Source organism: Falco naumanni, chromosome 3, assembly GCF_017639655.2.
Source record: "Falco naumanni isolate bFalNau1 chromosome 3, bFalNau1.pat, whole genome shotgun sequence".
NCBI lineage: Eukaryota > Metazoa > Chordata > Aves > Falconiformes > Falconidae > Falco > Falco naumanni.
The window spans coordinates 41602558-41628552 of NC_054056.1; the positions used below are offsets into that span (position 1 = coordinate 41602558).

Below are 25995 nucleotides of genomic sequence, written 5' to 3' on the forward strand. Positions count from 1 at the left end.
AGCACCAGGTCAAATGTTCAGGAATGGATACAGCAAAATTTTAGAGCTCCTCTGAAAAAAATTTGCCTCAAGTTATGGTGTTGCTCCATATCAGGATGGGTCACCTCTCCTGATGAAGAAACTGCCTGCCAGTGGTTAGGAACAGAGGGCAATTGACTGAAGTTGAAGTCATATGTTGAAGTTGAAAGTTATATGCCCAACTCCCAGTTATTACAGAACCAGAATGTCTGATACTGAGCTGAACATGGGAAACTGATGAGTGGAACAGACCCATCAGGCTTTGTTTTGCATAGGAGGAATTACACGGAGGACAGCTACCCAGTGCTGCATTCTTCTCCATGTCTATTTGGGGCAACTGGCAATTAGGCACTTGGAAAAAACCCTACATTCTTCTGTGCTGCATTTTAAATAACTGAACACATCTAAGCATTCAGTACTGCATCTTGATTCTTCTGGATACACCTTACAAAAAAAATAATTATCCAAGTGGGGACTGGTATTGATCCAGCTACAAAGATTCCAATGTTCAGTAGCCACAGAGAACTTGAATCATTTGAGACAAGACAGCATCTGAACTTTGCCAACACTTCACAAGCACAACCATGACTTTTGTGGTTGTTTAATGGCATTTTGCAGCTTCCACATTCACTCCTGTCTCTTCAGCCTTAAAGGTCATTTTACTTGAGGACAAAAAATGGGTGGACTGGTGATTTAAAAGTGATTTTCCAAGTCTAGGAAATCTTGTGAATAAAGACAGAAAGTAAGGAAATCTAATCACCCTTCCCCAGGTACCACATGACTGAAGGATGTTAGTTTGGTATAGCCAAATTCTTCAAAGAAAGGAAAAAAAAAAATCTACATTACTGCTTTACTAAGAAGAAAGAGTCCTTAGAAGACCGCTGATCTTTTTCAGCTCTATGAATTGTTATTCAGCTGAATTTTCTGAGGAATATTAGATAGATATATGGATGAACATGCTGCTACACCTGAAGAAAAGGCTAGAAAATAGCTCTTGCACAATGCAATAATTCAAGCTTGGTCAAATACACGCAGAAGAATGCTTTTATTATTCTGTCAGCTAAGTGCTGTATACTTCACAAACACCATAAAGAGGATGAAAAGCTTGTTTAAAGCTAGCCACACTACAATGTATATAAGAAGTGTCTAGTCCATGAACAGGTCATAAAAATAGTTAAAAATACTTCTTTAATGCTGATTTTGGTAAATCTATGAGGCTAAACATAAATGGAAAAACCAGAACATTCTGGTTCTTTCTTGCAATTGTATATACCAAAACAATAGAACTTGAAAATAATTTCTTATGACTGCCTGCTTCTTCTATAAAGAAATCGAGCCTTAACGATACCATCTGAAGTAATTTTCCATCCAATCTTTCTTACATGAGCCACACTCTGAGCATAACAGAGTATTTCCTAGTCTTAGCACTTGTGCTCCTCCTATGCAGCATTTTTAACTAGAAGAAATTATTAGGACAGCTTCTGTTACACAATATATAACTTTTAAAGATGTTAATAAGTGTTTCCTGACTATAATTAACACAAACAGCTAAGCTTAAGATTAATAAAGTGGGCCAAAAGGGCCTAAGTCTGACAAACAGTGTCACTTCTGATATTGATAAGACCACACATGATGCAAAAAAACATTTTCCCCATTAAATCCATGTCATGGCTCACATGACATTTGAAAAATACTACCAATATTGCAGACTAAATATCTGAGCTATGTGCTGAATGTGTTTTCCTTCTATGAAACCTCAACACCTTTATTAAAATTCGAAGGCTTCAGAGAAGATTGCAGAATATATTTAGAGCATAACAACGTCATGGGGAGGTTGTGTGTCAAAATTGTGTGGAAAGAATCCTACAAGGTTAGTGCTTGAAATTTTCAGTCAGTAGCATCTGACACAGTCACCTTACTTTCAAAAGGTATGTGGATACTGTAAGAATGGATGTGTAAAGTGAGTGAGTTTCCTCATGCATAGGAGTCCTGTATTTTCTTTGGGTTAGGTTGCACCAAGTATGAATTGATGAAAAATATTAACGGGGGTCCAAGGAAACAAAAGCCACCACCACCAAAAATTCATCAAGCATTCAAAGACAAATAAATTCAGATAAATTTCCAATGTGAGCTCCACTCCTTTGCTTTGCCTGTCCTCTGCTTACAGGTCAGACACTGGTTTTGTATTTATCAACCCTTTCTAACAGCAGTGTTATCTTTGTTCGTACTTGCCAATTCATCTAGCAAACGTCACCTTTCTTTTATTCACAGGTCAAACTGGGCCTTATTTACTGCAGTTTTACTGCTCCAAAACTGAGCCTCCTTTGGTAAGCCAGGAACTGTATCATTAATTTGTGCTCCTCTGTCCCTCCAGTATCTACTAACACTCGCAACCCACTTGATGACACCGACTAAATATGTATCAGTTGTCTCGAATCCCTACTTTGACCAAGAAAGAAATCTCACTCTGTTCTCTCCAATAGCATACGCAGAGTGCGACACATTCCCAAGTCTGTTCCATTAAGGACAACCCACACACTCCTGCTGTAAAAGGTAGAGAAAAAGGGACCGCATTTAATGCAGTCTTGGAAAGTGCACATAGTACACCCTTGTTAAATAACAAGGTATCGTAATGTTGTAATTACTGCAGTTATATCTTGACTAGTAAAGAACTTGACAGCTACCAAAGTGTTCCAAAATAGTGATACGGACAGGCAAAAATCCTTAAGCTAACACTAGAAGCTGGATTTTTGTAGACTTGAGGGAAAAATACCATGTAACTTCTAAACTGGACATTGAAGGCCAGTTGGTGCCCTCTGGGAACTACTGCTTTTCAAGCAACACGTTTTGACCATTTATCGAATAGCTGAGGGGGGCTTGATACTCTCCAAGGACTACTGTATCAGGACACAGAGAACAGCAGAATGAGCCATGTTTTCTTCCTTCTTCCAGGACTGATGTCTGGGGAGAAGAATGGACATACAAGGCACACGTACTTTCTGCAGGACTGAGAAAGATCTTGGAAAAAAGCTGATCTCAGCTGAGAAGCACAACTAAGAATACAAGTAAGAAACAACAACTTAGAAATTGCCATGAAAAGACCTTCTTGGACTTGCACAAAGCAAACAGCACCTTCTTGAGTTAGCTGGAACAGGTTTTCCCTGAGCCTCTGCAGGTATCTGTGTTGGAGCTGGTGCCAACACTTACTGGAGAAAGCCTGAATGACTGACAGACAGATCTAATCAGTTCTAACTGTGCCTTAACAGAAAAGCCCTCAGTGGATGCAGTCACTACGTGATTGAGATGTTACAAAAGTGCATAGATGGTGTATCAACATTCAAACCACTCTTCCTAATATCTTCAGACTTTACAGGAAACATTTGTTGTATGGCAACACATACTTCCTTTTACTCTCACAGCTATCATTTTGCCACAGAAAAGAAAAAATGGAAACTTGAAAATCTAATAATTTTCCAGGTTCACTATTTAACAGAATCTCCCTTAAAGCAATTTTCTTCCTCCTCAAACATCATAGATACAGGTGATACACACATTTTAGCAGCAATAGGTTTGTGTCTGGAATAAGGATTGGTTTTAATGGATGTTCCATGATGGGTTAGCATATACAAATATAAAAATGTATAGCATATGATATAAACTGTGGGATAAAGGCTCATAGATTTTCTTGCTTCTTCCTCCTTTTTTACGCAACATTACATGTCAGGATCTTTTATTGTTTTATAGAACCAGTTCTGTCTAATTTGTATACAAGTTCGGGGAAACTGAGTGATGGTAGAAATTATTTTTAGAAGGAAATAAAAAGGACTGGAAAAAGAACACATGGATTCAATCACTGGCATGCCCTGACTGCAAACTGGTTTCCATCATCCAACACTGACTAGACACACACTCTGATTTAAGCAAGCCAGATTCTGATACACCTGCTGGTGATGGTATCGTGTGGAGTCAGAATGCCTATCAAATTACAAGAGTGTTTAAATATGACCCACAGAAAAATTTAGAGCTAACTTGTAACTGAACCAGCAACAGCAGCCCCCCAAACTATGAGTGGGAGCATCCCAAACCTTCTCCTTGCACAAAGAATTTTAAAGACATCTTCACACAATTAAGAGCCATTTTACAAGAAGCTCTAGAAGTAAAAAGAAAAGATACAGGTTTTATTAACCAGTTTTAAACTACTGATATAACCATAACTGCACTGAACCTTTACAGTATTGTGTGATAGACAAGTGGTAGGTTGGTAAAATCGATCTATGGTTTCAGAGTTTTAAAAAATATTTTGCCACAATTTTGTACATAACTTAAAGCAGCTGAGAATAAAATATTTTGATCCAAAAGGAGCTGTTCTAGGAAAATCAGAGAGATAAATCTGTCAGCTGCAGAATGGAGACATAAATCTGCCCACCAAACTTGATGATATAAAAGCTATTCTATCCAGCTGATTCTGCATTTTCACAGGGCAACAGATGTTTCACAATGCCTAGCACTAAAAACCACAAGAAGTCCCAACTGAACATTAATGTGTCTTAAACAATATTTACTTATATGTCTAATATTCCCTGGACAGGTCATACATTACTAGGCTTTTCACTAGCATACACCAAGAAAGGAAAATTCAGGGAGTTCTCAAAGAAACCTGGCTTATGAGCAATTCTTGAGGCTGACCACTAAGTTACATTGTATTAAAGTGTCTATTCAGCACTGAACCTCTCTACCTTGTTTCTTTATTGGGCAGCATTCCATTTCATTTGATTAATAACTGTACGTTTAATCCACAAGTACGTTACAAACAGCATTCAAAGACAGCAGTCTGATGTTTCCCAAACGTGCATCCTTATGTTGCAGAATGCATTTGTGTGGGTTATTTAAAATGCTTACTAGGATTCCATGCAATGCATCAACATATTGCAAAAACAACATATATCGATACTAAAAAAACCGGGAAAACAGTTTTAAAGGACATTATTTCAAAAACTTGTCACTTTGATAAAATGCAGAGAAATAACTACACTTTAGAAACTAGCAAGCAATTTCTCTGGATCAGTCATTTTAGTTCTGTACATCTTTATTTCTCAGTGTTGGATCTCGGAAACCTGACAATAAAATGAATAATAAGAAACTTAAAGGTAGATTTTTACATAGCCATACGAATAGGTGTGCTGTGATAGAAAGACTGACATTTGGACTGACTGGACCCAACATCTTGTGTCACTCTGGATACACTCCTCTCACATGGAACAAGTTCAGGTGTGAGATTCCCAAGCTACTGCCAACATGAGTTCAAGTCCACAATGTAACATCAACTAACCCTAAGCAGGACAACCATGCTTGTGTCCTGACACAACACTGCTCTGTATCAGGGTGCTTCCTCCTGACTTTGAAGCTCTGCACCATGCTTCCTTGTACTGTCTTTGACCCATGTGATGGCTGCACTGCAACCATACTCATGGCCCCAGCTTCTGAGCTGCTTTGCTGCTGGGAGCATTCAGGTGCTGTGTTAAGTGGCACGTCTGGCGTGTAACTACAGTACAAACAACACTGCTGTTCTGAAAATACCCTTACCATTAATATTTTAATCAGAGGCCACAAAATACTGTATCATTTTGCCTACTTCTATGCTGCTTAATTTCAAATTGATTTTTTCTCATGATGTAATTCTGGTATTAAACAGGGTTTGGTAATGAAACTTAATATTCATTATCAAAATACAAGCTGTGACTGCAAAAACATCTCCATCTTAATAACAGACAAAAAGCTTAGCATTGGTGGATTTTACAGAAATTGCAATGCTCTTGTCCTATTTTATTCATAAAATGAAGACGACGAAAGCCAAGGATGTCCTTGAATACTCAGCTGATTGTCGACAGAAAGCTAAATCAGTTGACACAAGAAAGCCACTACAAGGTGAAGGGGCAAGCTCATTTTTCCATCTGTTTTTGTTGAACACACCCTTTCTGAAATGTCATGGTCAAGGGCAGTTAAAAATTAATGTCACTCTAATCTTCTTTAAACACTTTAACTTGTTCAGTTAAATGTGTCAGACAGGAAACTATCCATAAACAAATTTGAGATGTTAAATTACTAAGATAGCTGTGATTTCCTTCTTTTGCAAAATCTCATTACTAGCTGCAATATTATTTCCACTCAAGGAAGTCACTCTGCAACACCAAATATTTTCACATGCATTGAAACATGTAGACTACACAAGTCTGCGGATGTTTGCTTTGGCAAAGAATTGAACTTCCTCTGTTTCTGTGAATACAATGTAATCCTCCTCATTTATGTCTTCATTTGGGGGGGGGGGGGGGGGGGAACAACAAAACCTCCTCAGACACTGCTAAGATTAATTTCTCCTCTAGAGAAGTTAAATAAAAAAGGCAAAAATGACCTTCACATTTTCAATTCATATTTGTGCTTATCTTTTTGGTTAGAGAAATACAATGAACAGAACAAATTAGCAGAAGTTTAAAATACATAGTAGGACTGCAGCTCGGATTTCTTCTGACAACTTTGTCAATGAGTTTGGCATGATCAGTGTTCTCTCCCTGAATCACTGCCTCTGGGAAAGGCACTGGCCTAAGGATTTACACATCACCTTTTCTTCCTCAGTCTCCCATCCAGGATTACAGGCTGGTTGATTTGTTGGTCTGCTTGTCTGTCCTTAAAAATCTGAGAGATGTTATGAGCCAACTGAAGATCTGCAAAATTTATTTTGCATCTTTGTCCCATTTTCTGCCAAAAGCATGGACTGTAGCCTAAAATCTGGTAGGGCTAGAAAGTGCCAGGCAATCACACATGCATTCGACCAGGAACAAGGAGAACCATGCCCTTTCCACTTCCACTAGGTGACATACCTCCCAGGAGCTTATGTTTTCCTCTACACTTAACATTTTCTTCTGTAAAGATACTCAAGTTGAATTCCTAATGCTTAGTGCTAAGTCCTAGACAATCACCCTAGAAGTCTTCTCCATTTAGAGAAAAACATACCATACACTTCCAGTGTTTGCCCCCCCTTGTATCAGCCCTTCCCACCTGCAGGCACATAGAATGTCTGGGAAAGCTGCTTTGGGCAGTAAGTCAAGTGATAGTTTCCCATTTCATAGAATGATAGAATGGTTTGGGTTAGAAGGGACCTCTAAAAATCATCTAGTCCATGGCGTCCCATTCCACTGCCCCCTGCAAATTTCCAGTCAAGTCTAGTTCCTTCCAGCAATTATGAAGGGCAGCTAGAAGCCCCCACTTCCACAATCTTCAGAAGCCAAGAAGAGGGGGGAATAGCAAAGTGGTACCACAGTGTCAATGACATGCAGGATTAGGGACTATAATTTAACATGGCTCTACGTCAAGCCACCCGTCCCACCCCTCTCCCCAAGTATAAGACTTTTATCATCCAAAATTACAAACATACTCTGCTGTGAAGACTTGTTAGGGAGAGCCACCCTGGCACTCTGCTTGCTATGCACAGCTGGCAGAGTCAGCAACGTAGAGCTAAGCAGGGCTCAAGGGTTGTCTGTTGAGCTATGATATTCTGAGTGAGATGAGCACACTGTGAACAAAATGAGGTGCCTATTTCTCCCAGTAACCTGCACCAACCATTCTCTAAACAGGTGAAAAACTGAAGTCATATGCAATCAGAGGAACTGGATTTGCATTCCCCTCTCCTCAATTCTATTACTTTTGGGAGATGACTGTGAATGTAACTCAAAAAATAACTTCAAGTATCAGAGAACGGTTTTTACTAGATTATACTTCTGATGTTTTTCCTTGCTTTCTTATTTGGCTAAACACTGGCCAGAATGCAATACTATTAAGCCATTAAATTAAACCTGATTCACACAGCACATATTTACTTAGTTTTTCTATTAAATAATTTTTTACATTTTCTGTTTAGGATCTAAGAAAGGTAGAGTTACAAGCAAAATCTGAAAAGCAACACAAAGCCTGTTTCTAATTAAAGCATGGTGTTAGGGTCATTTTTCATTGCTTACTGAATGTCAGTTCTTCAGACGCCTCACTGCCTAAAATGATCTTTGTCTTATTAACTTCCCCTAAATACCTTGCCCAACAAAGCCTAATAATTACCTGACACATACTTTCTCCTTAATGAGAGTTAAAGCTTACAATGACATAAGCCTGTCCTATTTGTCTGTGACCTGGCAAGCCATATGAAGTTTACTTACTAAATCACAGATTCATAGAATTACTTAGGTTGGAAAAGTCCTTTAAGATCATCGAGTCCAACTGTCAACCTAGCACTTCCAAGCCCACCATTAAACCATGTCCCTAAAAGCCACATCTACAAGTCTTTTAAATCCATCCAGGGATGGTGTCTCAACCACTTCTCTGGGTAGCCTGTTCCAGCGCTTGACAACCATTTTGGTGAAGATTTTTTTTTCTAATACCCAATCTAAACCTCCCCTGGTGCAACTTGAAGCCATTTCCTCTTGTTCTATTGCTTGTTACCTGGAAAAGAGACCAACACCCACCTGTCTGCAACTTCCTTTCAGGTAGTAGTAGACAGTGATAAGGTCTCCCCCGAAGCTTCTCTTCAAGCTAAACAATCCCCATTCCCTCAGCTGCTCCTCATGGAACTTGTGCTCTAAACCTTTCACCAGCTTTGTTGCTCTTCTCTGAACACACTCCAGCACCTCAGTGTCTTTCTTATAATGCGGAAAACTGAAAGCAGTATTGAAGGTGTAGCCTCACCAGTGCCAATTACAGGGGGAAAATCACTTCCCTAGTGCTGCTGGCCACGCTGTTTCTGACACAAGCCAGGGTGCTGTCGGTCTCCTTGGCCAGCCCCCACCTCCAGATCCTTTTCCTCCAGGCAGCTTTCCAGCCACTCTTCCCCAAGCCTGTAGCGTTGTGTGGGGTTGTTGTGACCCAAGTGCAGGACCCAGCACTTCTTGTTGAGCATCATACAGCTGGCCTTGGCCCATCAATCCAGCCTGTCCAGATCCCTCTGCAGAGCCTTCCTACCCTCAAGCAGATCAACACTCCAGCCCAACCTGGTGTTCTCTGCAAACTTACTGAGGGTGCACTCAATCCCCTCATCCAGATCATTGATAAAGATATTAAAAAGGACTGGCCCCAGTACTGAGCCCTGGGGTACACCACTTGTGACTGGCCACTATGCTGCAACCCTGCCAAATGTTGCAACCCTGCCAAAATTCAGGGCTGCGTAGAACAGTATGTTCCAGCCCTGATGTCTTGCCAGTTTTCAATGAAGTGCTTGACAGAGACCACATGTGGAGGTCAAATGATACCATCATGATCTCACCAGATAGTAAGTTGTGGTATTATTCCCAAGGCAGGTAGTATAGTCTGTTTAGAAACAGTTGGCAGGTGATCCACGAACTCACAGCCAGAACTAACTGGATTATTGCAAAAGACAAGAACACTATTGATGTTGGCAAAAAGACTATTTCAATAATTCTTCTTGTATGTAATTCGAAGACTCAGTGCTTCAAAAATATGTTTTCTTGCAAAAAAAAAAAGAAAGAAAAGATCCATTTTATTGACGCTATCTTAAATCAGAAGCTCTCGTGTCAAACAGATGTCGTATTTTTGCATGATTATCATGTGATGTATGTTAAATGGTAAAATAAAGACACTAAAAGCTCATCTTGCTTGGGTTCTTGTACACATATTAAGACTCACCAGGTGAGTATGACTTCGATGTCAGTGGTTGTATCTACACAGGTTAGAGTGCAGGACTGGACTACTTTGCAGAGAAAAGAAGAAAGCAGACCATGGCGGAATCTTACAAAACTTTGCAAATACATCCTCCCACCCATCTGCAGTAACAGCCTATCCAAATCAAAGTGTGAGACACTCAGGACTTCATGCACTCCAGCCTTCAGTTAAAGCAGGTAAGCAATTTAAATCACTACTGAACTGACATTGCTACTATTTTCTGGACAAAGTTGCAAAAAAATTCTTTCTAAACATGCAATAAAGCCACACAGTGGACTCCTCTTACGAAGCAGCAGTTTTTTTCCCCACACTAAAGAAGCAGTATTCTCCTTTCACAAAACAACACAATTTTAAAGAAGAATAACATTTTAAGTTCTTCTGGAGCAAAACTTATTAATTGACCGTGAACTTTATCAGAGTAGGAACAGATCCTCAACGGGCCATTGTAAAAGCAGTCTTACTTCCCCTTGTGCTTCTGGGAGGCTGCACCTTCTGGCTAACATAAAAACTTCTACTGAAATTTTGCACTAACATCCTCGTTCATACTGGCCAACCTTCAAAAAAAAATATAACTGACAGCACTTAATCACTTCATGACTGAGAAGCTAAGATTCCCTTCAATTAATTCATCACACTGGGACACTTTATTTAAAGTTATGGGACAAAAGAGTTGTAAAATAATTATATTAAATACAAATTAAAAAAAAAGGGGGGAGAGCAGACAAAAACTCCTGGAAAGTAAGCTGGTTGCCTAAAAAATGAAAAAAAAAAAAAAAAAAAGTTGCCTACAGTTATTACAATGCTTCCTGAAATTTCATTTTTAAAATGGACACATACTGCTAGTAAATAAATGTGCAGCAACACAAAGTTGAGCATTAGGAGCTATAAAGAGGATGGGTTCTTCAGATGTACAGAGAAGAAAATCCTGTAATATAATATTAAAATATAACATACTCTTAACTGATACTCTGAAGATATTGAGGAAGTAGTTACTGTGGTGCATGTATAATCTAGCTGTAGCCTTCAGTAACTACTTAAAAAAATTAACATTTGATTAAGTGTGCATATACCATAATTAATTTTTACAGCTGTTTTTCTCATAAAAAGAAGTACCAGTTACTCCCTTTCACTAGCAGCTTTTTTTCAGCCTTCCTAAATCTGATGCTTTATGTGACAGCATTCAGCCTTCAGCCACCACTGCACTCTTCTCTTTTCTTTTAATTTGGGCCTGCATCATTTATCCAAACTAGAGTGTATTTGTTCAGCTAAACTAAGCATCCAGACCGCACAGCAAACATCATCTGACGTTCTGTTGGCTGGTTTCATGTTTGTCATCTGAGCATTGTTTTGTCAGACATGAGTAAATCTGGATACTTCTCATTCAGCTAACTTAATGTGATGTTTAAAGCTCTTTAGGGAAAAAGCACCTTCAAATTGGAAATTAGTTGTTTTAAATTGGAAATTAATTGTTCTGTGTTCTAATTTCTTAGTCATTTACTGTGGCATAGAGCATTATAAGGACGACAGACCTCTTTTACTACTCACTTTTCTTTCTGTTAATTGGTTCCAGTACATCTTGATAATGGACTCTGCAATAGGATAGCATTAGCCAGGTTCTGCTTCAGTGGAAATATTAAATAGATAAAACTTTTCAGGTTTATGACCACTTACAAAGACAAATGCTTCTATAATGTATATCATCACAGAATTTCATGTCTGTGAAGGGCATCACTTTGTACATGGCTTTTTCAACACAAGGCAATTAACTGAAAGTCATTAAAAAAAGCTCCACTCTAATGCACTCTTCCTAAAGAAATATTGCCTGATTCTTTGAGCAAGATCCAGGATAGCAGCACGCCTTGAAAGATAAATTTTACTATATCCTGAAAGGTAGAAATATCATAATCTGCTAAGCAAACAGCCCCATCACTACAGAAGACAGTAGCGTCCCAACAGTTCCTGTCTACAGGATATCTGGCATGCACCTGGATCTGATACAGATTTAAAATGGAATGGGATCAAGTCTTTCATGCTGCTTTTTATTTTGCCAGTGAAAGACACATGTCAATGAAGTGCACTGGACATCATCCATACAGCTCCCAGCTACTTGTAATTTGGGTTGCATACCTGCATCCCAGTATTTTGAGATACAGCCCACTGGGGGCTGCAAATATGACCTTCAGAGTCCTGTAGGGCTCTTAGATACTACAGTTACAGTACTAAGTTGTAACAGGTATACCAGGAAAGTTGTAGGGCTCATGCTGGAAAATTCTTTGCTCATACGCTTTACTGGCAAAACTTATGGCCTCATTCTACAAGCGTGAAGTTTTGCACTTATGCGCACAAACCAAAGACAGTGATGACTGCGAATAGCAATTGGAGACAGGTGTTTCTGTTTTGAACGAGAGACCTAGTGAAGTCATTGAGAATGCTGCCAGTGACTTTCCTGGAGTGGTATCAGATCATGAGACAAACATTTAGGTACAAATCTCTTCAGTATTCTCCAAAAATAGCTGTACTGGGTTAGATCAAGTGTTCTGCTCAGGCTTCTGTATCAGACTGTGGCAAGCACCTAGAGGACAGTGGAAGAAAAGGGAAGGTATGTTCAATATTACCTTCTCCCTAATACTTTTGCAGCCACTAACCATCTTCATGTCAGGGACTCCCTCTCATGCTTTACATTCAAAAATTTGCAACAGATTTGTCATCCTTGCAACATTTGCTCAGTCTTCTCTTGAGCCCATGTAAACTTTCAGCGCCTTTGGCAAGGAGTTCCACAGATTACTGCTTGCATGAAGAAACACACGCTTTCATTTTGTGTGGTTTGCCCATTTCCTACTAGCTTCAAATGCTGTTGTAATGGCTGGTTGAACAGTCATTGAACTACCCATAGTCTTCATGCCACTTTTTCAGGATGAAGAATGATGGTTTATGTAAGTTGTACAGTTGTCCGTGTATTAAGTTACTCCACAGCTTTGAACACCCTCAGTGCCCTTCAAAGCATGAGTCTCTTCCCATTCTGTAATATTCTTCTGAAATAAGCAGAACACTACTGTAGTATTTAAGATGGCATAATAAAGTTCACAATACAGTGGTGTAATAAAGTTCTCTTTTCACCCTCGCTTCCTTTCCTGAAATGCTCTGCATCCAATTTGCTTTTTTGATTGCTGTTGAGCTTTGAGCTGACATTTTTTCAAAGCACGTCTTGTGATCCTAAGATCTTCCTGGTTACTGCCAGTTGAGAGTCCAGTATTTTACAAGGTGTTAGGGAAAATTTGGAGTGGTCTTTTCTCATGTGTATCACTTTACACCTACATACACAGAATTTTACTTGTTTTCACCTGCAAGCCTTGCCAGCACTAAATCTCATGAGGTCTTTCAACAGTTGTTCTTCACAGTCAGTTGTCGTCTTTACTATCTGGGTAACTCAAGTACCAGCAAGAAACCTGGTCACTTTACTGATTTTTTCCAGGTCGCTTTTTAATATGATGAACATGGATCCTCAAACACTCTAAAGCTGTCGCCACATTCAACCACTAGTTGAAGAGATCATTTACTCCTAACCCGTGATTCCTCTTTTCTTTACTGTGAAAGTAAAATGACATTCCTCCCTATGGAATGAAGACTTGGTTTCCTTAAGAAATTCCTGATGAGGGAACTCAGTGGAAGTTTTGAGGTAACAAAGCTGTATCAACCAGATCACACATATCCACCTGTTTGCTGAGTGCATCAAGAACATTCTATGAGACTTGTAAGGTAGGGTTCTTGTTTTAGTAAAGCTACATTTACCCTATTCATTATCTGCACAGAGAAGCCAACTAATTAAATTCTCTATTATATTTCTAGTGATTTTTTTCTAGTACATAAATCACATTAGCAGACTTATAGTTTTCTTGACTTCCCTCATACTTTGCAAACACCAACTCTACTTGCACTTTTTCCTCTGAATTTATGAAAACTCAAATGTGGCTTCAGTAGCATTCAGCAATACTATTAAGCAGTATTTTCTCTACTTCTTTGCTCCACACTTAATAGACACTCACAGAAGAGACTTAGTACAGATACAGTCACTTTATATAATCTTTTCCATTTCAGACTGCACTGCAGTCTCTGGTGTATCATCTTGATAATACTTTGCACAGCTGCTGCTCCAACAAAGGATCTAGAGCGCACTCCTTAGACAAAGGACCTAAAGTGCATTCCTTAGGTATGTTATTGGACAAGCTTCATGTTCATTATCTGCCTATGTGGGCAACTTTAACCTGTGAAAAATGTAAAGCATGGTTGAACTGTTTTACCATCCTAGGAGAAGAGTAGGCAGCTCTCTGGCCAAAAAGTAAGGCAGTGTTTATGTCATGTGTAGCAAAACAAATGATTTTTTTATGTCTTTAGGAGCAAAGGAAAAAGACCCCATCATACCCACAAACTCTCAACTATAGAAATGCATAAATGAAGCAAATAACTTTCTAAATACAATTTCAGACAAAATGACTGGAATAAAAGCCCCAAAGAGAGAGATGCATACTAAAAGCCTAATGGAAAGTTTCATAATTACTATGCAGTATTTATAGCCTAGTATATCCAAAATAAGCAATCACTACATGAATTTGATGTGAAATACAGAGAAATAGATACAATCTCCATTTTGAATGCATTTATCTATTAATTATTTATCTATCTACCTGTATTAACACACCTTATCAAAAGGTAAAATGGCCTCATGCCAATTGTGTAAGAAGTCCCCAGTCTCTTAATCTGGCATTGTACAGCAGTACAGTGTGCACTATAGCACCTAATATCCAAACTCTAATACAAAAACTAGGAAGAGAGCATGACTTAACTTTTCTTAGCAGCTGTACTACCTACCTACCATCTCAAGAACTCTGGGTATTAGTATTAGGCTTATTCTTAAACCATGAAAGGACATCTCACAGATTCTTGACTACCTACTTTCTGCAAAAAAACCAAACCATATTTCTTCTTTAAAGCTTACATAACTTGGGCACCTGAACAACATTCTGGACAAAAAGCATCTTTAATAACGATTCAATATCCCTGGCCCTCATCTTAAAAATGCTATCAAAAGATACCATACATTGCTTGAGAATTCTGACAAGTCTGCCACCAAAACTGGAGAAAATCACAGCTAACCCTCATGAAATCTTCAGTTAACAAAAACTATTAAAAATAATATGCACCATTCACATTTCAGGCCTTCTTCATGCACAAAAAGGAAATCAAACCAGAACAAACCAATAGTGTACAAACACAGTCATTTAATACCTTTTAATTAATATTTTTTAAAAATTAAGAATTCAGTCAAGTGTTCTCCCTCTCCCTTCAGAACAAGTCCTGCTTTCATATCCTCTGGGAACTCACAAAACCTAAGAAGTGACCTAGAAGATGCAGTATTTTGTAGAAGTAAAAGACACATTTTGAAAAACAGCATTTTCCTACAGCAGAAACTGATTCAATGCATCCTTCCTCAGAATGTGAAAAAAGTATCTGTTATTCTCAAAGGAGACTTCTGGAGGCTTCACAGAAAAAAAAAAAAACAAACAACAAAGCAAAACAAAAATAACATTCACAGAACACTTAAGGGAGAAAGGAAATGTGTCATAAGAGAAAGGTTGAGAAGACCTCACCCAGAAGACCTCTGAGTCAAAAGAAACCTCCCTTCCTCTCTGAAAGATGATTAAAAAAAACACGCACTCATATCTTGTTGACTTCTAGAAGACATTTCTGGCTTCGGTGTAACCTGTGAAAGGGAGATAACTAATCTGAGTCCATCCACCCTTTGTGCTGAATTCTGGGCTCCTTATTAAAACAAAATACAACTGTCAGATGGTCTCCACCATGAACTGCTTTACCTTTCACTTTATAGAGAAATTACAGAAAAAAAGAGTAAGGTAAAAGGGAAGAAAATACCTACAGCTTAAGGGTATTCTGCTGCAGTATGAAAAATGAAGAACCTTTCTTCCAAGTATGACTACAGTAATTTCTACAAAAGTAGGGTCAACCAAGTAGGTAAAATGAAAGCAATTTGAAACTTTTCGTCTTGGGACACAGGTCTCTGACCAGAGCGGAGTGTTCACAATAATGAATTACAGCAGATGCATAAAGGAAGGGGTAGAAGACAGTAAGCTGGTAAGAGTACACTGCTTCTAAAGATGATTACAGCAGATCTTAATCAAGCAGGTTTTATACACCTACACATGATAAATCTCAGTTCTGTAGGTAACTGTGGTAGATGTTCTCATCTAGCTGTGATTCTTCGGTCCCTCAATGTTCCTACAATTGCAGTGCCTGCTGGTACCATGCATCTCTGAAAAAATGATGCTTCTGACAGTCCAAGAAAATTTGTGAGGAAAAAAAGGCTGTCAGCCTCACAAACAGTTTTTTTTCTAAGCACTGAACTGCTTCTCAGAAAGAAAGCCAACTGCAGGAGTATTATTTGAAATGCCAGACTTATCCAAAATACCCAGGGACAAAGCAGATTCAAGAAACTTTAACTCACAGGACACACAAATGGAGAGCTCTACTGATGGCATGCTTACTGACACAGCTGTACATCCTACGAACCTAACTTATGCTACACTGTTCTACAGGGTCTGTATTCATTCCTTTAGTGCTTAATTTGGAGCCACAGGGATATAAGTCATTTTGAAAACCTGAGAACAGCAGTAACAGTGTGATTTCACATCAATCAAGATCACCCTTGCAGTCAGCTAACCACAAACCTGTGGCATTAGATTATGAAGAAATAAGGTGGAAGAGTGGTAATCACTTTGTGCAAACATGCCAGACAGACGTCTGTTGATAAAAAACTGCTGTGCTGGGGGGATTTTAGTGGAAGAAATACTTGCTTTGCTTGAATTTTTATATTATGTCTCAATTTAAACTCCTTTTGCAACAGAAGGTGGCATACTGAAAAATAATATATTAAAATCACAGTGGCCAGATACTGAGTTGCTGAGCAACCAGACGTAGCTTCTGACATTTTAGAAGTTCAGAAGACATCCAGCTACAAACCCAGCTTCCTAATTACAGACAGCTGAGCTCTTTCCAAAAATCTTGGCCTCTTGTTTTAAAATATATTTTACTTCTAAGGAAGATAATGAGTCACATTACCAAGTGGCTTCCAAGTCCATGCCTGTAGCATACACATATACACATGGGAAATTTCAGGACTGCAAATTCAGTGACTTATTCTGTACATTTGGGTGATTCTATGCTTTAATAACACTTTGAACAAATTTAGTATGTTAATTACTGTTTCAATATAATTTTATTCATACACTTCCTTCACTGCCTGTCCTATATTTTTACTACTTGAACATTATTCTTTGGTTCTTGCTGGTTGTATGAATTTCAGGTACGTTTTCACTATATGCTGTGCTCACTTGCAATGTCATTTGAAGTATTTCAGGGCTGCCAGCAGATGGGCACAAATTCAATGGCTTTCAGCAGGACATCTCATGACAGTATTTCCTCCTTTTGACATACTCTTAATATGCTGGATCAGCCAGAGGAAACTTAAGCTTTCAGTCACTGGTGTGTTCTATGTATATTGGTTTATGTATAAAAGGACAATGAATAGTACCGTAACACAAATTCTGCTGTGAGAAAGGCATCCCTACCAAAGGCATGAAAATTCTAGGATTGCCTAATGGCTAGGATGCCTAATCCAGTGTCCTGTCAGCTCCACAGCACTCCTACCAATGGACAGCCAGCAGAACTCTAACTCTTTCAAGTAAAGTATGTACTGGAACAGGGGAACATACGTCACAGGAAGCTGCTGTCTCCAAGAGGAGTACAGAAACACTTGCAAAGGAAAAAAAAAGGAAAAAAGGAGAAAACGCTACGTGGTGGTCAGTATTAGAAATCATCAACTAAGATGGCAAAAATTACACTTCCTCTCCATTTCTACATCTCTAATTTCCTTCCATTTAATAAGACATACAGAAAATACTGACAGTATCTCCTATATATAAACAAGAAATTTGGCAAATATTTAGTGTAACTTATTTTCTCCAGGAAAGGTATGAAAGTCTCATTTATATTTGTTCATGTTAAAATGACTCTCTTAAAACTGAACTTATCATTTAGGCATAAAAATGGTCAAAAATAAACTGGAGGTAGGGAGAAAAAAACCTGCCAGCAATGACTTTTGTAAGCCTGTGACTCTGCTGCAATATTCCTTTTTATTCATGTGAGCAAGCCTCTACAATGACTATTATTCTTGGTGAGAAAACATCAGCCTTGCTAAAACACTGGGGGCAAGTAGTCTGCTCTAAAGGTATGGCCTTGACCAAGAATGGGGAGTCAACAACTGTCCTTGGCAACCCAAGTTTGAGATCTAAATGGAGAGGAATGTAAGAAGCACAGAAAACCCCACAGTATGCCATACATTAGTTTGTTTACAGTAACCTCCAGAAAACTATATAAACATGGAAATAAACCTGAAAATTGTGCTGGTTTATAATGGAACCTTCTGAAAGTGTGAGGCCAGTTCCTCCCCTGTGCTAAAAGCAATGATGCAATTTTTATTTAAACGCACTGTCTTGCCATATGACGACTAAGATTAAAATCTATGAAACAAATGTTATAATATTGTCTCTTATATCGCCCTGTTCTTCTATTAGTACAGGAATTTGAGTGGCTAATAACAAATCCCAGATGGTTACGCCTACATCTTGTATGAAAGTGCTACTGATCTGAAAATCACAGCAGCTGAAACAGTCCACAGCTCCTTATCACAGTCTGCAAGTTGCATTCCTAGCTTCTGGAGTTTACATCAGAGCTATTACACAGATGAAGGCATTGAAGAGCCCTCTTCTGATGTCTCCAAATGATGATGTTGTCTCCAAAAAGCCTCATGATTTTATTCTGAATAAACCACTCCATCTCACAGAGAAGGCTCTTACAGAAAGTCCCTGGGGCCTTCACTATCATCCCCCTTCATTCCAATTTCTGTATTTCTGCATACATGCTAAAAAAAAATGCCAACAACAACAACAACAACAAAAAGTAATTATTCCCATAAACTAATTTGCCAGTGCACAATACTCTTGACCTCCAGAAGACTCAAATACTCAGTTTGACTGTTCTGCCAGGAAATGATCCAAACACACTTCTTTTTCTTTTAAAGAGGTCACAGAAGAAGCCTCTGAGGAGATACGCTTAATTCTGTCAGACTTCAGCTGTGGCTTTTCTCTGTGTGCTCTATCTACAATACATGCTCATACAGGGTTTCTCATATATTTTGTCTACATGGTGCATGCCTTTTGGGGCAGGCACCTAGTTTACACTATGACTACCGTAAGGTGGCCCCAAATTCTGCTAGCACATCATCTGAACTGCTGTGACAGAGAACAGGGATTGTCTGCAAAGAGGTTTCAGCTGTTGCTCACCCCTACACTGTTCTGCTCTACTCTCTGGCTGCTGTAGGCTTCATGTTGCAAATTAAGTAAGGCGGGGACCTCCTTGCTTCTAAAGCGTCCTGTATTTCTAACTAAAACATTCTGTATTTCACACTGGAAATGTTACCATACCATAGTCTTTTGAAGAATATTTTTTTCAAGTGACTTCTCATTATTCTAAGTAGCGTCACTTGGAAGACGTTTAAAAAAAGAGGGGGGAACTCTCCAGGGAAGATGTCTGTAGACGCTTTTCTTTGACTCTGCATTCCTTTGCAAACTTAGTGCATGTTCAGCACACTCTGAAACATTGCTCAATTGTCCTCTGAACAGAAATTAGTATTTTCTATAGGATATTTAAAACAGTTACAGAGGGAACTTCAAATAGACATGGAAAACAAACGATGCTGCATGAAAAAGTAATTAAAAGTTACTGCAAGAACCTTACCCTGAAGGAGGTAAATTGCTGTCAAACCCCACAGAAACAAAAGCTGCAATATGGTAAAATTATATTGCACTAATCAACCTATCCAGAAAAGCAAGTGGAGAAAATCTAAATTTAAAGCATAAATTAAAACACTCCAGTCTTCATAGACATGGAAATTTCTGATTGCAACCACCAGGCAGGGAGATGATATATGTATATATATATATATATATTTCTAAAGAATCATCTGTGCTGTAAAAGAAAATTGAATGCCCTGGAGCTTAACAATGGGTTAAAAATATCGGGCTTATTGGGTTGGAAAATCAAACTACATGTATTCATAAATGCTACAGTATTTGCTTTTCTACACAACTTCACGGAACCAAATAGTTAAATAAAAAACCTTCTGAAAGCTCAGAATACCACCTTTCTCATTTTCTATTAATGTGTTAGCTTCACTGGAAATAAACATGTTCCCCTTTTGCAGGATCTTCCTGTTAGTAACAGTTGCACATAAATAAAGTTTTCTAAACAAACATCTTATCTTTTTATGGAAGGAAGTCCATTAATAAGGAATTGACGTCCTTCCCTGAAAAAAAAAGATCAGTGTTAATTCTTTCCCATAAACTAAAGAAATAAACTTACACTGAGATTTTTTACTTTATTTTCACAGCAAACTGGACAGTCTGCATGTAGATGAAACAGAACTGTTTGGGTTTTCTTATAAACAATGTCTTTGTTGCTACCTTGCCACGTAATACTGAGTAATTAATCTCTTCCCTCAGTTTTTGACTGTTTCATGAAACCTGTGCTTCATTTCAACTCCACACATTCTTGTTCGAACTACAGGGCAGCCTGTGAGCAACTTTCAGACCAGGAGCTCCAGAAGCACACCATAACTGTGTCATATTTCGAGCTATCCAACCCCATTGTCAGAAAGATATCCTTTACCCAACAAATGCAGCCAGACTCTAGCAACTATGCTCTTAATCTGCTGTGCCCTTCATTGGCTTTGTCAGCTACACAAGACATTTCTATTGCCCAAAAATTAACTTCATCATGGAAAATCCTCCGATGCAATTTTCATCAGATGAAAATTCTTCAAAATAGCATTTCCTTTAAACTAAGAGAATTTGTAAATTGACACTGTACTGTATGCTACTTGTGATAAATAAAATAAATGCTTTTCTCCCAATGGCTTTAGAAAACCAGCACTTTAATCTATTTGAACAATGCTGAAAATAGAAATGTTAACATGTTTAAAGAACGTTTAGTTTTTCAGTAGTTTTGTGTAGAACAATTTAAAATCTCAGTGCCACACTGCAGGGACATAAGCCTAAGAGAATGGCAGAATAATATAGTCTGTCATTACCCTACTTGTATAAACTGAAGAGTTATAATGCCATAGTATTTTTGTATGAAAAAATCTATTTATCTTAAACACATTAAATGTTTAACTTTGGAGAACTCATCATTACAGTAGGGGAATTTCAAAAGGAAATTTTAAAAAATAAAGTGTACCAAATGTTGCAAGAAAACATTGTTTCTCTTCAGCTGTGTCTACAAATGACTGCTATTTCAAAAGGCACCTATTCCAATTTTGAAAGATGACAGAGCACCACATTCCAGCAATCACACTTTTAGATACCCTAAGAATGGGAAAATAAGATTCCATAATCCTTTACCAAGAACATGCATCAACTTTGCTTACACTATGCTTTGATGGAGAAGGTGCTGGAGTGACACAGACTGAGCACTAGACTGACGACTCTGACTCCTCCCCCACTATACTGAACTCAAAGATTCCTTCCTACTCCACTCTGCGCTAATACAGTTTGCTTTCCAAAGTTCAGTTTGATGTAGAGGTGACAAGCCCTAAGTAGGTAAGAGTCAGTCCACATGACACAACTTTGAAGATACCAGTTCCTTGCATTCTTATGTGGTGTCCATATACAGCTTTACACACTGACTTTTATAATTTACGTTTAGAATGTAATACTTTTTGTTGATGGTGGAACCAGAAGCCTTAATGTGTTTGTGCATGTTTATTAACATACATACCTGAATGTCACTATAAAAACAAAAACAATTTCCTTTCTCCTTTATTCTTTTCAATGGGTTAGGTCCTCAGGTTCCGCACACCCCCCACCTTTCTAATTCTTGATAACCATACTGCAGAACAGCAACCTTTTCTAAAAGCAAAGACACAGCAGTGCTCTAATATGTCACATGGCACAACTCAGAAAGCAGAGTAGGTCTTTTGGTATCCCACGGCAGCACTGGAAATAGGGATGTAGACGACAGTCTGACAAGTATCTGGGCAAAACAGCACACCAAAGATTTAGTCAATCATTAGAACTATCACTCGTTCTCCAGGACTGCCCTAGCAACAAGGATACCTAGTTACCCTATACAATTTCCAGCTTTTCTGCCTTACTTTTACTTCACCATCCTTTTAGCATAATGCCTCACAAAACTTTTCTGATTTAGAACGATTTCTTGACATGGGAGAAAGCTTGAGGCAGACGGAAGAAAGCTCAGTAAACATGTAGAAAACTACAAGACAGTTGATACTTTTATTTTGTAAGATCAAGAGGTTTGGTGAGCTGTAGTTAATGGCTAACCAAAGTATAAGTAAATGACTTTAGCTCTGATGAATGAATTGATGGTAGCCAGTAAATTAAGCAAAGAAGATTATTCTGTGGTGTCACCGTTACCTGTGCTGCTGTCTTTTCTTGTCCACTCATCTCCATGTTCTGCAACACAGGTGTCACAACTGGTGGAGGAGGTGCTCTGCGCTTTTTCACTTCTGGGTTTGCTGTCATTCCTGAGATGTTACCAAGGGACAGTGATGGACCCAGGCTACTGGAACGAGAATTCACCAAAGGGGAATTTGGTGCTGTGGAAAAACCCTGTAAATGGATAAACATCTTGGATTAACATAACTTTTAAAAAACAATGGGAAAGAAAGAAGAAAAACAACACACATCTGGTTACCATTTAAACAATGATATGAATAATCTTGCATGTTCCTCTGCCAAACTTGTTGAATTGCAAACTGTAACTTTTGGAAACTTCTAAAGGTCAACTGAAACAAAGCTTGAAGAGCACCTACTACAGTTTAACAGTAGTATTGATGGTAACACTACTGCTGCTTGCTATTTAAAATACAAGTTTCATCAAGACACGTAATTACAGTTACCCAAATGCATTTACAGTTCAATATAAATTACAAGTAATACGCATTTCTGAAAGCAAGACTTACTCTCAAATGAGAACACTGCCTTAAACACATGATGTCTGTGTCCCAGGTTTACCTACTCTACTATCAATCTGCCTGACTTACCTGATTCTTCTCTGCAGATTCACATAAAAGAAACTCCAGTACCACCAAACTATTTCCAGTTTACATGCATAATGAAGCATAATTTACAATCTACTCAGAACAAACATTTAACCTTGTCAAAAGAAGTCCTACTGACAGGCACGACTCTGGATTTTAACAGGCCCAGATGAAAGCAGAAGCTGAAACAAACTATTTCGTAATTGCTTAATGTTAAAAATTACTTTATTTCTCATTGAAAACTTAATAAAATCAATGGAAAAATTTCACTTTTTTCAGATCAAGGCTTTAATACATTTTTGTATTAATATACAAACAAAAATATACGCAGTCATATAGTAGTAAATCTACAAATAGAAAAGACTAGGAAACAGGATTGCTTGAAATGTGCATTTTTAATTCAGTTTTGACACTTAAATTCAACATAATTTGTTATTTGAATCTGCTAATAAAGATCTTGCAAAAACTTTTCCCTCAAAACCTGTGAGCCACCTTTTTCTATTTTTAAGAGAAGTTTCTATATCGAATTGAAGATTTTACTTTTTAATTAAGTTATAAGATGGTCACTTCTCAGAAACAGCTTCTGTGAAATCACCACTGATACAAATTCACCATGAGCTGGAGCATGATACAGGCTGATGACCATGATTCATAATACTGTTCTTACCACAACAGAACATGCTACTGCACTTGCAAAACTCACCCATCGAAGACATCAAGCTCTCCGGCAGGATTTTGTCCAAAACTTATAGAATATGTACTGTCAGGAAACTAGAGTTTACCAAAAATCTCATCACTTTCCAAATAAAAGAAGGAGTTCTTTGAACCTGAGTTCTCCAGTCTGCAAAGGGCTGGAAAATGCTTTGCCTTAACTGTATGGCTGCCTCATCATTGTAGCGAATATCTGGATTTCCATAGGAGTGTAACTTGCAATGAATTTCAATCGTGCCGTGGCATGGTAATTCCTTTCCATAAGTGCCAGGTACAATCTTCAGTAAACATTAAAAACATGGGGCAGCAAGCTCGAAGTCACAATTCATTTGATTTTAGGACTTTTGAAGAAGCACTGATAAAGCATAAAGAGCTAAAAAAATACAGCTATGCAAAAAGATGCATGTAATAACAGGTCCCTGAGTGCCTGGTAAAGCTCAGTTACTATAGATTCCTGTGAGAGCAACTGAAAATGCTAAATGTAGATAGCAAAGAGACTTTGTCTTGTCCTGCTTTTACTATGCATGTGATAACTATCGGTGACTTAAAACTACAAGCTAGATGCTTTTGTCATCTTTCATGTTGTACACTACACAGCAGACTTTACCTTAGAATAGTATATTTAGCACAAAAAGGGCATGGTCTACGGTCTTCTCTAATTGTCTAGAGTTTTACTGAAGGATTAAAGCAGTATTTGCCACATCTTTTTCATCGCCAGTTTCTCCGAACTGAATAGCATCAATAGCTTTTTCATGTTTTTAGCAAATAAAGAAAAAAGCTCGAAGTGGAAGGTGGGGTTAAAAGATTAGGCCTGATCTTATAAAGAAATACACTCTTTTCTTGGCCCTGTATCTTGGGCAGTGGAAAAAATAACGATCTCATGTGTGACCTACAAATTTAAGTAATTCTCAGTGCATATTGTACCTGGTTCTATCAAGTAAAATTTGTTTACTCCTAAAGAAATGACAGAGTCCACAGCATGAAATAGTTTCCTCTTTTCACACACTTATAAAACGACTGAACAAAATAATTTGAAAGTGTACTCTACAGGTATGATTTTGTGACTTTTAATTCTTTCACTTTCCTTACTATTTTAAAAAGGTTGAGAAACTTATGTTAAGATATTTAAAGATGTAAACAAATCATGAAAAATGCCCAAGATTTCCCTCCCAGCATTACAAACACAGGGTATCAGTAAGAAAATTGAATGTATCCAGTTTTACATTAATAACCTATTCAATTCTACCTCAAGGTTTTGTAGCTGAAGAGCTAACAGAATCCTCTTCCAGGAAACAGATAACTGTGAAGAAATACAGTGATGAACAACTGAAAATCTTAAAGCTTTTCTTTTTTTTTTTTTTAATATTGGATTTCCTAACAGAAGGTACAGGGGGAAAAAAAGTAATACTTATATGACAGTATAGTTTATAATAACAATTCTTTAATGAAAGAAAAATAAAAACCTTGGAAAGTCATCTATATTTCCTTTCCAAGTCCAACCTTTATATCAAGCCCCATTATTTACTGAGTGAGCATTTCAAGAATCTCATGTTAAGACTCTTCCCCTAAAATAAAAACTCACTAAGGCTTATAGTGGAATGGAATGAGGACAACTTCAATGTATTTTGAAAGACCCATCATTCAGCAATGAGAGCTTTGTCTAACTGGAGACAGACCTTCAAGCTCTCCCTGTGTGTAGTCCTTTCCAGTAGCTTTAAGAGAAGAAAAAAAAATGTTGGGCACAAATCACTGACAAGGATTTTTGGCATGACTCATCTTTTGTTGTAAACCTAATCTAGACAGACAACGCCTTACCCTGCTTTTATATTTTTGTTGTGTTAGATGCAGTACAGCTTCTTTCCAAATTACTGGATTTTGGAGGTTTGGTTTCTAGGCAGGTTAGTAAAGCCACTATAAACATACATTAATTAAGCAAACTTTCCAGGGACCTGATATGTACATGCCACTTACCCAAACCACCATCCACTTCTTGTTGTTTTAATTTATTGTCAATGGATTGATTTCAGTGGAATTACTCAAGTTACAGCAGTATAAGTGACAGGAAAGCCAAGCTCAAGTATTGCAGCCAATGTAACTGGCTAAAATAGTCAAACCTTATCATCTGTTTCAAACAGGTTAGATGAACGTTCTGCTCAGAATCAAAATCAGTTCCTACAATTCATGCACTTTGTAACTGCATTGACAAAAACCAGAAGGGGTGGGGGAAGAAAAACCATGGCAGAAAAAGAAAATTCATGGCAATGAATTATATAAAGAGCTTTTAAAAATGTCTCCCAACTTGCACTTTTTAACTACTGTTTATGCACTTGCTAGCAGTTCAAACAGCAATTAAGTAATGC

The 25995-nt window shown here is 38.0% G+C and overlaps 1 protein-coding gene across 10 annotated transcripts in view; it reads right to left on the reverse strand.

The window, feature by feature from the left end:
* The window catches only part of COBL (cordon-bleu WH2 repeat protein), a 208189-nt gene that overhangs the window by 53689 nt on the left and 128505 nt on the right, over positions 1 to 25995 (reverse strand). For all 10 annotated transcript variants that reach the window (XM_040585927.1, XM_040585930.1, XM_040585926.1 and 7 more), the window contains one exon: positions 22299 to 22493. In XM_040585927.1, the coding sequence (XP_040441861.1) occupies positions 22299 to 22493 (195 nt within the window). The remainder of the gene's footprint in view (positions 1 to 22298; positions 22494 to 25995) is intronic.